Source organism: Miscanthus floridulus, chromosome 12 (genome assembly GCF_019320115.1).
Source record: "Miscanthus floridulus cultivar M001 chromosome 12, ASM1932011v1, whole genome shotgun sequence".
Classification (NCBI taxonomy): domain Eukaryota; kingdom Viridiplantae; phylum Streptophyta; class Magnoliopsida; order Poales; family Poaceae; genus Miscanthus; species Miscanthus floridulus.
Genome location: NC_089591.1, coordinates 58,468,689 through 58,482,379, shown reverse-complemented (window position 1 = coordinate 58,482,379; position 13,691 = coordinate 58,468,689). Strand labels below are relative to the sequence as shown.

Sequence of the window (13,691 nt, the reverse complement as noted above, 5' to 3'; positions counted from 1 at the left end):
TATGAATTCTCCATTGAAATAGAACCGGACTGGACGATACTCAAATGGATCCATCCCCAGGACACTTTATCACTTGCCTGTATGACAAACAAGTTTGTGGCTGCATTAAACAATGGATTAAGCACTCCTACTCCCCAATCCGACATACAAGCAAAACAACAAACAAAGTGACATCAAATGCAGCAGTGCTGCTTCACCTCTTTATACGTTTTAATCCATAAAGGATATGATGACAGCGAAATACAAAAGGTATAATCTTTATCAATATGGAAAGATAATGGAAAGTACTACAAGCTTCTGATATTTGGAAAGTCTAATAAGACATTTAAGGGTTTTGAAAGGCCCCTACATCCAGTTCTGTCCAGAACTTCATCACAGCATGACACCTAATTTCGAAAATACATATCTCTGAAACTATCCCATAATTTGAGAGAAATGATAAGTGATTTGAGAGAATTTGTTTTGAAGAAAATATCCATTATTATGAATATGGTTTCTATACGTAGCATCTGCTTCACTCGGTAAGTATAGAAGCTATCCCATAATTTTAGATGGGGATTGTCCTAATATAAATAGAAGGGTTTTCTCTAAGCAACATAACTCTCACGGAATGTTTGGATCCTATGGTCTAAAGTGTAGTCACTCAATTTTAGACCACTTTAACTCTTGAGCCTAAATAAAAAATTTAGATCATACTAGCAAACGAAAATGCTCTAAAATTACAGTAAAAAAACTTTCAACAAATATTTAGACTAGAGAATTCAAAGACCAAACTGGCCCTATCCGTGAGCTAAAAAGTAACGAGGAAAAATAAATCACAAACGGTGGAAAATTACAGCCCCACTTGGCCCACCCAGAGGAACCACTTACCCGGAAGTTGCGTGGGCTTACGCATTAGAGCACGTGTCTGTTTGAACTCTCAAGCGCTCTATGCATTTATTATTGAAAAAAAAAAACAAAAAACTCTCAAGCCCCGTCATCACTCGCCACCAAGATAAATAGCCGGGCACCCTCACGACTCCACCCTTACCTTCAGCACGACCAGGACAGTGCTCCCGTCCCCAAAGACAAACAGGCAGGCAGCAAACACACGCCTCCCTCCTCCCTGCCTGCACTCCCCACACCTCCCTCGAACAGACAAGCCAATCTAGCAAAGCACACAGCTTCAGACAACACTCAGAGGATCGGAGGAGATCCATCCAGTAGAATCAAATGGGGAGGGCTCCGTGCTGCGCGAAGATGGGGCTGAAGAAGGGGCCATGGACGCCCGAGGAGGACAAGATCCTGGTCGCCCACATCCAGAGCTTCGGCCACAGCAACTGGCGCGCGCTGCCCAAGCAAGCCGGTGAGTGATCAACCCACTCGACGACCTGCCTGCCTCCCTCTGCTTGCTAGCTCCTCCGCCGCGGAGTGCTAACGAGACGTGCTGCTGCTTCTGCAGGGCTGCTGCGGTGCGGCAAGAGCTGCCGGCTCCGGTGGATCAACTACCTGCGCCCGGACATCAAGCGCGGCAACTTCAGCAAGGAGGAAGAGGACGCCATCATCAGCCTCCACGAGCAGCTCGGCAACAGGTACTGCACTACTGCTTGCTGCTAATTAATTCTGCCCCCCATTTTTTCTTCTCGTCCTTTTCTTTCCCTTTCTCGCATTGCTGTCTGTTCGGGTGTTTTGCTAAATCGGAGGAGCAGTGATTGTTGCTTCAAACGCAAATCACTCTTCGTCTTCGTCTTCCTCTTGTTCCTGTCAGTGGGGCAGGGCAGGGCAGGGCATACAATACATTATCCCCGTGGGCCCCGCCTCGAGGCCGACGAAGAAAGAAAATCCCAAGTGTGCAGGCCACTTGGTCACTAGTTAATTTAATTGCGTCACTGATGATGCGCGAGATCTGCCGGAGATTCCACCTCCTCTAGTTTGGCCGTCCGTCCTCGTCGTGGACGACGAACGGGGCACTGCTGCCTGCCGTTGCCGTCTAGAGCTCAGGGCAGTTAAAAAATTGAACTAGTACAGCGTTAATTAAAACAAGTGCGTGTGATTCCGCAAGGGGAATCCAATCACGCAGCAGAGAGTAAAAGTAATCAATTCCTTTCCTCTGACAAAGCTGTGCACTGATGTGATGAGCTCTGAATTGTTTGGCCACACACAGGTGGTCCGCCATCGCCGCCACGCTGCCCGGGCGGACGGACAACGAGATCAAGAACGTCTGGCACACGCACCTCAAGAAGCGGCTGGAGCCCACCAAGCCGGAGCATCAGCACGGGGCGCAGGCAGCAGGTGGCGCCGGCAGGAAGCACAGGCCCAAGCGCGGGGGCGGCGCCAGGAAGAAGACGGCCGACGTCGCCCTCGTCCCGGTCCCGGCCACCACAGCGCCGGTGTCGCCTGAACGGTCGGCGGCCTTGTCGTCGGTGACCGAGTCGTCGTCGTCCATGACGGAGCAGGAACAGGGCAACACGGGGAGCTCGCCCGGGTTCCCCAAGGAGGAGAGCTTCACCTCCTCCGCCTCGGACGCCGAGGAGTTTCAGTTCGACGACACCTTCTGGTCCGAGACGCTGTCGATGCCGCTCCAGAGCTTCGACGTCCCCATGGAGCCCTCCGACGCGTTGGGCGCGTCGTCGGTTGGCGCCGACGGCGACTTGGACTACTGGCTCAGAGTGTTCATGGAGTCCGGCGACGTGCACCAGGAATTGCCGCAGATTTAGAGCGCGCGCGAGAGGATTTTTCAGTTCCTTGGCTAATTGATTCATCGTTCTTTTCTCTCCCTCTGCACGTCTTGCGTCGGAGGGACTAGGGAGGGGGCAATAGCAGCGAATTAACAGAGAATGAAAGAGTGTCCACGACGAAATTAGGCAGAAACAACGCGACACGCCATTGCATCTATCTTGTTTGCTTTCTTGTATATAAAGATCGATCGACAAGGTATCGGTGATCGAAACCTATGCTATCCATTCCAAGAAGAATTCTTTTGCACGCTGTGCATGCAGATTTCCATGTACAGTAGTGAGGATCACCAGAACAGAAATGGACTCGGCCTCTTGCAATTCGTTGATTAAATTCATCTAGTCTGCTACTCGTGTGTTATGCCAATGCTCAACTCGTGTACGGCTTCTGTCCTGCCTGCGATCTGTCCATTCTCCAGTGCACGCTTCGTCCCCAGCTGATGTGAAATGGTAACTGTTGCCTTTGAGAAAAAAGTCTGAAACACGTGTGCAGACTGCAGCAGAGACCGGGACAAACTAAAGGAGGATTTCTTTTGTGTGATTTTACAGTCAAACAATGCCAAGCACAGATCTGGCTGTCTGCTGATTGCTGCGTCACCTTTGTTTGATCTGGAAAAGTAAACGAAGAACGTGTGGGGGTGCTGAGGCCCCGTTTAGATGCCACCCAAAATCCAAAAATTTTCAAGATTTCCCGTCATATCAAATCTTACGGCACATGTATGAAACATTAAATGTAGGTAAAAAGAATAACTAATTACACAGTTTGCCCGTAATTGGCGAGACGAATCTTTTAAGCCTAAATAGTCCATAATTGGACAATTTTTGCCAAATACAAACGAAAGTGCTACAGTAGCCAAAAGCCAAAAATTTTCGCATCTAAACGGGGCCTGATCCACAAATGCAGATTGGCGCCGCCATTTTTCTATTCCAACCTGTGCCTTTCATGCCTAAGCTATACTATATCAACAGTCTCCAATGGCACAAGCAGGTCTCCTGCCGTTGTCTACGCTAGGGTTCAGATACTGTACTGTCCAGGATACCTTTTGAGCTGTGCTAGATGAGTGGAATACACTGCTAATTATCGTCGCCGACAGTTTGATGAGCATCAAAGCAAGGGGGCCTTAATGATCATGATCATACGCTCTATACAAATCAAATAAAAAAAATCTGAATGAATATACAGTACATGTTGTAGTAAACCTTTTTATGAAACAGGAAGCGCCAAAGCCCCCCTACTGAAGATGCATTAGCGAAAACAAGAGTATACAAGTTCAAGAAAAGGAATCAACAAAAGAGGAGGCAAGATGTTGTAGTAAACATTGGTCATTGTTCCAAAACAAGATGTGAACACTTCCGCACTGTATCCTAGTCAAGTCAAAGGAGTTGCCTGAGTAGACGAGTACAGTGTAGGACATGGAATTTATCCTTTGATTGAAGTTTCAAAAGGCAATTTTCTCATATGACTACAGGGCGTAAAGAATTAGTTCCATATCTAGAAGTGGAAATTAATGTGCAGAAAACATGTCACTCGGTGCATGCAGACGTAAATATGACATACTGCTGACGTAAAGAATACTGATGCCATTGCGTGCTAATTACTCCAGTAATTACTTCGGGCGTACAGTTTCTTCTGCTAAAATTTCTAGTAGCTGGCGTAGTCAACAGCTCACTAATCCTTTATCAAAAAAAAAAAAACAGCTCACCAATCCTCTCACTAAGCAGTGACGATGGAAATCAAATTACTATTGTCCCTTATTTTATTACTCTAAACACAAGGGCTGTTACGGTCTATCTTACCTGTGTTTTGGGAACGCAGGACAAGCGAGGGTTTTTTTTTTCCACACCGCCTACCAGAAATTCGTCTAACCCAATATTCGAACTCTGGTCACGGGGGACGCCACCCGGAGGCTTGAGTGCTTGACCAATTAGTCTAGCAACCGTGGACTATTTTATTACTCTGAATTTACTATTTATTATCGTAGTAGATATAGACTCTTTGGTTTAATTTAGACCGTTAGATCGTGTTATGAATAAGTCTTCTTTTTTCGATTAATCTCATATCTTCTAGGTCCTCTCGGCGAACATGGTGTCTCCTTTTAATGTTATCATATATTAATGAAATAGATCATTATAATATACTTTGGTTTGTTAAATTATATACAAGCTAAATCAACAAGGATAACAAGTGTTTGGATGTTTCGTCTCGTTGATTCAATGGTCTACCATCCTGTTTTATTCCTTCAAGATAGAAAGCTATATATAGATGCATGCTTTATTGTATTTACAAAATGATAAAGTCTAAAAGGCAATGTGTAGGCATCACTAACAGCAATATGGTCCTCGCTAGAAAAAAGGTTGCCTCGGGTACCATCTCTAATTATTGGTCTAAGCAACATCTGAGATTCAAATTTGGCTACGGGATATGGATAGGTTGGATAAACTTTACAATATTCCACAATAGCTCAAACTAGCTAGCTATAGCCATGTAGGCTCAGGTTAAATTCCATTTCCAAATGCTAGTGGAGATAGCTGGCTGGCTGGCTGCTGTTAGCTCAATGATATGCTTCTAAAGGTTTATTGTACGTATCCTTTCATGTGTATTAGTTCGTACTACATTGTTCCTAATTGCAGTACCAGATAAAAAAGGCACACAAAAAAAAGTCTAGCTTTTCCTCAGACATGTGAACATGTGCTCTTACACTCGCTTACGCACTACTTCTCCTCCATGCCAAAGTAATAAACGTATTTTATATATACATAGAAAAGTCAAATTTAATGAGCTTTAACCAATAATTTAATATATAAGTTAGGACTTGAACTTGCTTCAATAAATTTGTATTGGAAATGTTTCCTAAAAAAATTGTATTGAAAATGCTTCTTAGATAGTATTTATTCTTTAGCAAATGACAACATATTAAAGGATAAATTAGGGGTTTATTTTTGTATGCTTTTTATTATTAAAATATGCTTATCATTTCAAAACCGGAGGGAGTATATTTGTATATGTCAAGAACAGGGCATCTGTACAATATACCAAACTTTCAGGAAATGCATTCAGAGAAAAAAAAACAGTAGTAATGTGAAGTAGAAGTCAAAAGTTGTGAATTAATTTCTACCTTGATTAGACTTGGCATTGTTACTTGGTGGAATATATTTAACTTGATGAGGTGAAGATAGACTTGGCATTGTTACTTACTATACAGGCACTACGATTAAAAAATATAGAAGATTACGGCGGATGGCAACAGTAGCCTAATCATACATTCACTCGAACGAAGAAGATGCACGGAAGCTGGAGAAGGGAAACCTAGTTGGAGTCAACTTCAAGCTTTCCACACATCACAATTCACAAACGTCGACCCCGTTCGCTGGTCTGAAATTTGGCTGAAACTGGCTAAAAAACACTGTTCTGACTAAATTGTTGTGAGAGAAAAACACTGTTCCGGCTGAAAAAACAAGCCGAACAAGCTGAATATGGGGTAAGCCAAACGGGCCTCCTGGAGAGTATATAGTGTGGTTACATGTAACACCCTCGGTGTTATGCCCTAAACTAACTACTCAAACATGTTATGAGCATCATGTTTATGTGTTAATGCATGTGATAGGATGTGTAGATACATTTCTTGTAACTTAAAATGATTAATAAAAATACTAAATGAAAGTTGATTCAATAGCTCATGTATATCAAGTAGGGTTGAAAATTAATTTTTATTAAGAAAAAATACTATAGAACATGTGTGTGATACTTAAATAAAGTTTGAAGTACAAATTTTGTAGATGACAATACAACTTTCGCTGTAGAAAAATAACATTGCTAGCTAGAAATTCTAGTAGCTTAGAAATGGAACTTAAAATTGAATTCAGCCAAGACTTATTGTGTGGCAGAACCGCCTAATCTAATGCCTCATAGGAGCGCTTGTCTTCTATTAGACACTAAGCACTCAAGGGAGAACATCAAATTATGCAGTTCCGTCGGGCACACCCTAGGGGAGAACCCGAAAATCCACATTTTTGCCATCAGGATCACAAATGAGAGAATAAAACTTACATCATCATTAACCATTTCTTACATCACTTTTAATACAATGTCAGAGTATAATATTATTTATTATAACAGCGAAATGTAATCATATTATCAGAGTTATGAGCAATTTAATTGACAACGGAATATAAACACGTGATCAGAATTATAGCGGAAATAAATATCTATTCATAGCATGATGAAACATTGATAATTGAACTATGACAACAGATTATAAGCTTTCATTTATAAAAAATATTTGGTGAGAGTTGTAAGTAAAAACTATGATCGCAGCGTAAAGGAATCCTCGCTGAGCCCACCAAGAGGTATCCACACACAAGGGTCAGTTCTAGCATCCACATGTCACCTGCAACAGGGAAAATAAAATCCTGAGTACTTAATTGTACTCAGCAAGACTTTCCCGATAGGAGAAAAGAAAAGACTCCAAGGATATGCAATACTATCTGGCTTGTGGGTTCATTGCATTTGCAGGAAGCATTACTAAGCGTGCGTCCTTATATTTGATTTTTATTAATAGCCGCATTGGTTCATTAACTAACCATTCTATGTAATCACATGTGCTACTTTCAAGCATGTGGTAAGCAATCAGAGTTCCTTTTTTCCATTTCATCCTTCATCTTTCAGTTCTTACTACGGTGCTAGACACGAAACAAGCCGTACCGGATCGCCTGGCGATTCGTGAATCAATGCCCCCAGCTAGGTATCCCGAAAACACACGCCCCGCTTGTACCCAAGGCACAAGCAGAACTAACCCATCACTCTCCTGTTCCGGGTGTCCAGGTCCCCGTCCAAACTGGGACTCCAAGCCCCCGCTCCTGAGTCTCGGACTCAGTGCGGTGCAAGGACCTTCTCCACCCTGATAGTCGGTCCGAAAAGAGCCGGATCTACGACAAGAGAGCAACAAGTCTTCCAAGCACCCACACCCAAGTATGTGCTCGGGATAATAAGTCTGTGACTTGCCTCGATGGCTTATGCAACGATCGGTCCTTAACCGACCAGACAGGGAAAATCAGTGTAACCAAGCCATGCCCCACGTCCACGGCGACACAACCTCTTATACCCACCAATACCCAAACTATATCCCTACCCGGTCACCAGTTTACCTTTCCACCATTTATATTTTCCAAGTGATAATAATACAATAATATATTTCCTATCTCTCGCGAGTGACAGGCAATCACTCGACTTCTACCAAAGTCCTATAGCATAGCAATCTACACGATCCTGTCATACTAGTAAGACTCATAGGATAAAGATATATATATGCAAGTGGGTTTCATTCAACTCCTTAAAACTTAATGCACAAATATAATTTAAACTACAGAAAGTAGGGGTTATGCACCGGGGCTTGCCTGGGTAAGATATATATTAAAAGTTAGTATCTGCATCTTCATATTATCCATCATCAACTGAATAGAAAGCTCATTGCATCATCTCCTGGAGAGAATACCATTACACCATCTTCAGATTCTCAATCATCCTCTAATTGATCCGTTGGTCCATCATCGTACCTATATGATATGCAATGCGATACAATGCAAAGACATAATTAATCAATTGCAACGGTGACTTGTAAAATACGATTTATGCCTCTCAAGCTAACGAGTGAGTTCTAATGACGACCGTACTTAGGCTACATATACACGTGGTCGGATAAGGCGTTATTTCCCAACAATTATTTTAGTTATATAAACCAAGGTGTTTGTTTATTTCATTCTATCGATTTATTCCTTATTCGAAATAGAGAATCATTAGCTACCTAGCAACTGATTATTCTAGAACTACAAAAATTACCACGAGTACCTAATATTGTTGGAGTCTACTGTACAAATTTTTGATTCAACAATATTATCCTTTTATCATGAAAATTCCTACAAGTTTATATTTTACAATATTAGTACCTTAAATTAATTATATAGCTCCCAAAAATATTATCGAACTATGTGAACAAAATCTACTAACAGGTAGCTCATGATTTTAGGAACTCAACAAAATTAGTTTCATAATTTTTGGACTCCTAAATAATTATATATTTAAATAACAAAATCCGCTCAGAATTTATATTAGGAAATCTGCTCCAATTCACTGGAAACGGAAAAGATAACCACGGCCCAAAAGGCCCACGGCGAGCGCGGTTCCAGCGCAGCCCACCGCCAGTGATTCAGCGCGGCCCGTTGGTGCACAGTGCGGCCCAGGCGATGGTAGCCCAGCAGCGCGGACGAACGCGGCCCAGCGCGCGGTGGGGCGCTTACGGCCCAGCCGCGGCGGCCACAGGCTAGCCCAGCGCGCGGCAATGACTGGCCGGCCCAGCGACAGGCAGGCCAACAGCCCACGCGCCGCATGGCGAGCAGGCCAGCCCACATGGCCAGGGCCAGACAGCGACGACGCTAATTTGTACCGAGGCCCTCGTTTTTTCCTCAATTTAACCCGTGATACGAAAGTACTATTTACTTGAGTCCAGTATTTAGCAATAGGGACCCTGTACAATGTTTGTGCTTGGACTTATACCCTTCCTTCATCTTACAAAGCAGAGGTGGCACAGGACGACATCCACAGCGGCATCGGCGGCGCGGCTGGCTCTGGGACGGCGCACGGCGGCCCACTCCGCGTGACGTGGCTTAGACGGAGGAGGCACGGGCGAACAGCTGGTGAAGCGCAGCCTTGGTAGGTGCTATGGGGCAACGCGGCGTGGTGATAGAGCGGAGGACGAAGGAGCAACGGCGCTGCGGCTCGGCGACTGTGGGGCACGGCACGGTGGCGTGACGTGCCCGGTGATGGCGTGCGGGTCATGGCCGTGGCGTGCTACGGCTTGCGTGCGCTCGCGAGCGTGGTGGCGATGGTGGAAGCGGCCACGGCGGCGCGGAGGAGCGAGGTGAGGTGCTACAGGAGGGGCAGTGCTGCGGTCGGCCACGGAGCACCTGCAAATGGCGCGGTACGACGACTGGCGTAGGCAGGCGGGCACGGCGGCCACACACGGCCGTGGTAGAGGAGGAGGAGGGTTGAGGAGCCACACGTGGATCAGGCACACTAGCGCGTGCAGTGGTCGGGCAGCAGCGTGGCTTGCGCTGTAACGCCGAAGCCAGCAGCGAAGGCGAGCTAGAGAAAAGCAGGGCTAGGGTCGCGGCTCTAGCGTGGGGACGGTACGCGGCCACGACCGGCATGGGTGCGCTCGCAAGGAGGAAAAGGGGCCTAATGCAGCTGCGCTGGCTCGGCTGCTGGTGCAGTAAAAATAATGCTAGCTGCTAGTGCTAAAAAAGGTGAGCCGCTGAGGACTGCTGGTACTCTGATAAAAATATTTGGACAAGACACCGGCTGTCACTACCAAGAGAAAGTACACGAGCAGCACAGGCAGCAGTGTAGCGAAAGGAGAGAGAGAGAAGGTAGAGTGCACAGGCAAGCAACTGAAGCATGCAAGGCAGCAGAGGCATTCAATGTGATGCAAGGTGAGGCGATAGAACCGGCAGTTGGACGGTGGCGCGTAGCGGGGGCATGGACACGACAGCGCAGCGTGGCAGCCAGAGCAACACGGCGTGACGCGAACGAATTGGATAGTTTTTAAATTCTAACTTTGATTTTATATATATATATACTATTGAATACTTTTACTTATCAAAACAAGAGTTGCATTTTCCTCAATTAAACTTGCGCTCTCGATTTATTATGTACTAAATACAAACTATATTTTATTTTGTTTATAAAACTATTTTTCGTGTTTAATCAATTAAACACGCCATTCGCTATTTATTTGCTAGAATCGTTATCGGACATTTCTAAACATTTCTACGCACTATATAATTTATCTTGAGCGTTTATTTGAGTCCACGAAACTAAATCACACAGGATTCGCTTATCATGGCAAGTATGTTTTAATTCAAAAATCCAAGAAACTCGCTTTGAAAACTTTACTTAGGCCTAAATCACGGTGCTAAATAAGCTCGTAACACCAGGGGTGTTACAACCAATCCCCTTAAAATGAATCTCGTCCCGAGATTCGAAGCAAGAACCAAAAGAGGGAAAATGCGATTACATTTCGTAGACCAGGGATTACATAAAAGATTACACGACTTTGAATACTAAACCACATAGGGCTTTAGAGATACATGGCTAAGAGCAACCTGATATAATCGAGACTTACTCCAGAAGTCGAGATAGGCGAGAACAATGGAGAAACAACAAGAAGATGATTATCTAAAACATGGCGTAGCACCAACAGATCCAGAAACAGTTGACTGGGAAGTAAAACATCGTGAACCCTAAGATTGACTACCCAAAAGGGAACTTGAACTTTTTTGACTAATCGGATCCTTTCTTCTCCTCAGATTACACTATTACCTCAGACTGACGAACCTAGCTTCACAATGTCGACTGGATCTCGTAGCTCTATGTCAGAATGCGAGGGGAATGGGGATGAAGAAGAAAAGTAAGGACCAAGGGTATTTATAGAGGCGAATGGAGATGGGGCACAACACACCAGGAGCGGATGCGGCGGGGATGGGATACATAGGCGGTGCATGCTGTGGAGATAAGGTTGGAGACATGGTGTGCTTCCTGTGCGAGCAACAGAGGGGGAAATAAAGGAGGGGGGTCCGGTACGAGGGACAAGGCGTGAGAGTCGAGAGCCGACCGGATGCTAGGAAAAGGAAAAGCACACAGTGCACAAGGACGGCGAGCGCGGCACGATGCTGCAGCCACGCGAAAACGGGGAGCTGAGGACCCCATACAGATAGCGTCCGCAAGGCACACAATGAAACAACCCAGCATGCGTAGCGTGGTCAACTAAACACATGGCTTGGGACATGACATCCACTCAGGCTTTTCTATTACTCCCGACTACCCAAGGCTAACTTTCCTTACTACTCTTCTTTTTCTTTCCTTTACTCGACCACATCCGTCTTTCAAGTAGACTGAGACCATGTCATACTTTCTTCCTCCAAAACCATCTCCTCTTGGTTACTACAGAGAACACTTCAGCATCAACCCGTTGTGGATTTTCCGTTTGAACACCTGAACATTTCTAAGGAGATTATTTGTAGCAAAAGTGGTATGGCGGTGTAACTTGGTAAAGGTGCTTGGTCAACAACCTCGATACCAGCACGTGCCGAGCAGCGTCACATGTGGCAGGTGTTCCACAGAGGGCCCTCGGTTTCATCGTGGCACCATAAGCTATTAACCAAGAAACTATTACTAATTTACACACCATGAAGGCGGCGGGGTCATAGACCACAGAATAAGGGGAGTATTGTAAGGGAAAATTCAAACAACAAAGGTTCCCTTGACAACAAGGGACAAGGAATTTAAATCCAATGGCGGATTTGTTTTAAAGAGATTCAAGTGTTCTGCTAGGACATCCACAATTAGTTGATACAGTGTCCAATGTTCTCTAATCATGACTGGTTTGCTAACATCTGAATGTCAACCTCTCTTGTAACCCACTTAACATCACCATTGAAAACTTTAAGCACATCTAACGAAACTTAAGGTAGATGAACGCAATGAACACAACGAACTAAATAAAATGCATGTTCCAATGGTCTCATGCGGGTACATCATACAGACATTTCGGCTCCCATTCACGATACCGCATTCACCTTCGGTCGAACAAGCTCAACATCTATAGACGACAACAACGGCAATAGTACAATACCAGGGGACAGCAACAAAAAACACTACTACTACAGGTACAACATCCTAAGGCAACTAATCTACATCTTCTCATGGCAATGGCTGAGTGAGAGAAATCAAGGGCTCGACTTCTAACACTTCCGAGGGTGGAGGTGCTGGCGTTGCTGCAACACCAGTTCTTCTTCTTTCTGGCGGGTGGATAGGAATCCCTTCCAAGATTGGAGCATCCTGTCTTTCAGTAGCCAACGTCCTCCGCTCAGGCCTAGTGACAAGATAGGCCACCCATAGCTGATGGACATGTCGGTCTTTAGCCTCCTTCAGGGCTTCCAACATGGTAGTCTCTCGGCTCTCAGCAGCTGCAGCACTAGCATGCGCTTCGAAGAGCTACACCTGGAGCATCTGGTTGAAGATCTTAGCTTCCCTGGCACGTCGAAGGCACGCCCCTATTCCAAGGCTTGACGGTCGTACTGCTCATCCAGAGTGAGCAGGTATATGGTCAAGTGCACCATGGTAGGACTGTCCTCTTATGCATCCCACCCTTGCAAGGCCTCCATGCGAGCCTTCCATGGCCACCGATTCTTATCCAAAGGTGGAAAGAACTACATGGGGGTATGGGCAATGGGCTCCTCATCGATCTGGTAGAGGTGCCGCAAGGCTTTATGGGCCATAACCTAATAGGTGTCGGTGAAGCTAAACCCAGTTGTGGTCACACTCTAGGCTTCAGTGAGGTGGGGGAACTCTTCACTCTTCCCGATGTAGATGGTAACCATACACCGCTCGATGCCATGCTCCTCATACTCACGGCCCTCATACTCAGGACGATCTTTGACTCTGAGCTTTTGCATGGTGGCGTGCAGGATTCTAGGAAAACCCTCTACGTTCAGGCAGTAGGTACTAACCCAGGCTCCTGCCATCTCTAGCAATGGTTGCAAGGAAGGCTAAGTGAAAAGCTAGCTCAAAGGAAAAGCTAAGTGAGCTAAAATGCGCCGAGTGGTGATACCAATAGCTAAGTCAAGCTCTGCTTATAAAGGCAGAGCGCTCAGTGGTCCTAGCGTGGTCCACTAGGGTTCCCGCGTGATATCACTACGACGAATCGACCAAATTCTATGCGTTCGAGGCGAGCGACGTGCGATGCCATTATTGACTGGTACGACTACAGGGCAAGGGTCCGACAAGAGCATAGAAAAGGGGTACAGGGAGACGTGGGTCACGATGGGTGTGAACCATGGGCGAACGCTAAACACGAAGCCATAGTGCAAACCTAACTCTAGGACAGGAACGAGTGAGACGTGCATAATACGACACGCGTGACA

At 45.4% G+C, this 13,691-nt stretch overlaps 1 protein-coding gene across 1 annotated transcript; it reads left to right on the top strand.

Annotated features, from left to right (window-relative positions):
• The first annotated feature begins 1,042 nt into the window (after positions 1-1,042).
• On the top strand, positions 1,043-3,294 carry LOC136496437 (transcription factor MYB4-like). The gene is made up of 3 exons (XM_066492106.1): positions 1,043-1,345; positions 1,442-1,571; positions 2,144-3,294. Exons 1-3 carry the CDS (start codon positions 1,213-1,215, stop codon positions 2,694-2,696), a joined length of 816 nt encoding a protein of 271 aa, XP_066348203.1. The 5' UTR covers positions 1,043-1,212; the 3' UTR covers positions 2,697-3,294.
• Positions 3,295-13,691: the final 10,397 nt, after the last annotated feature.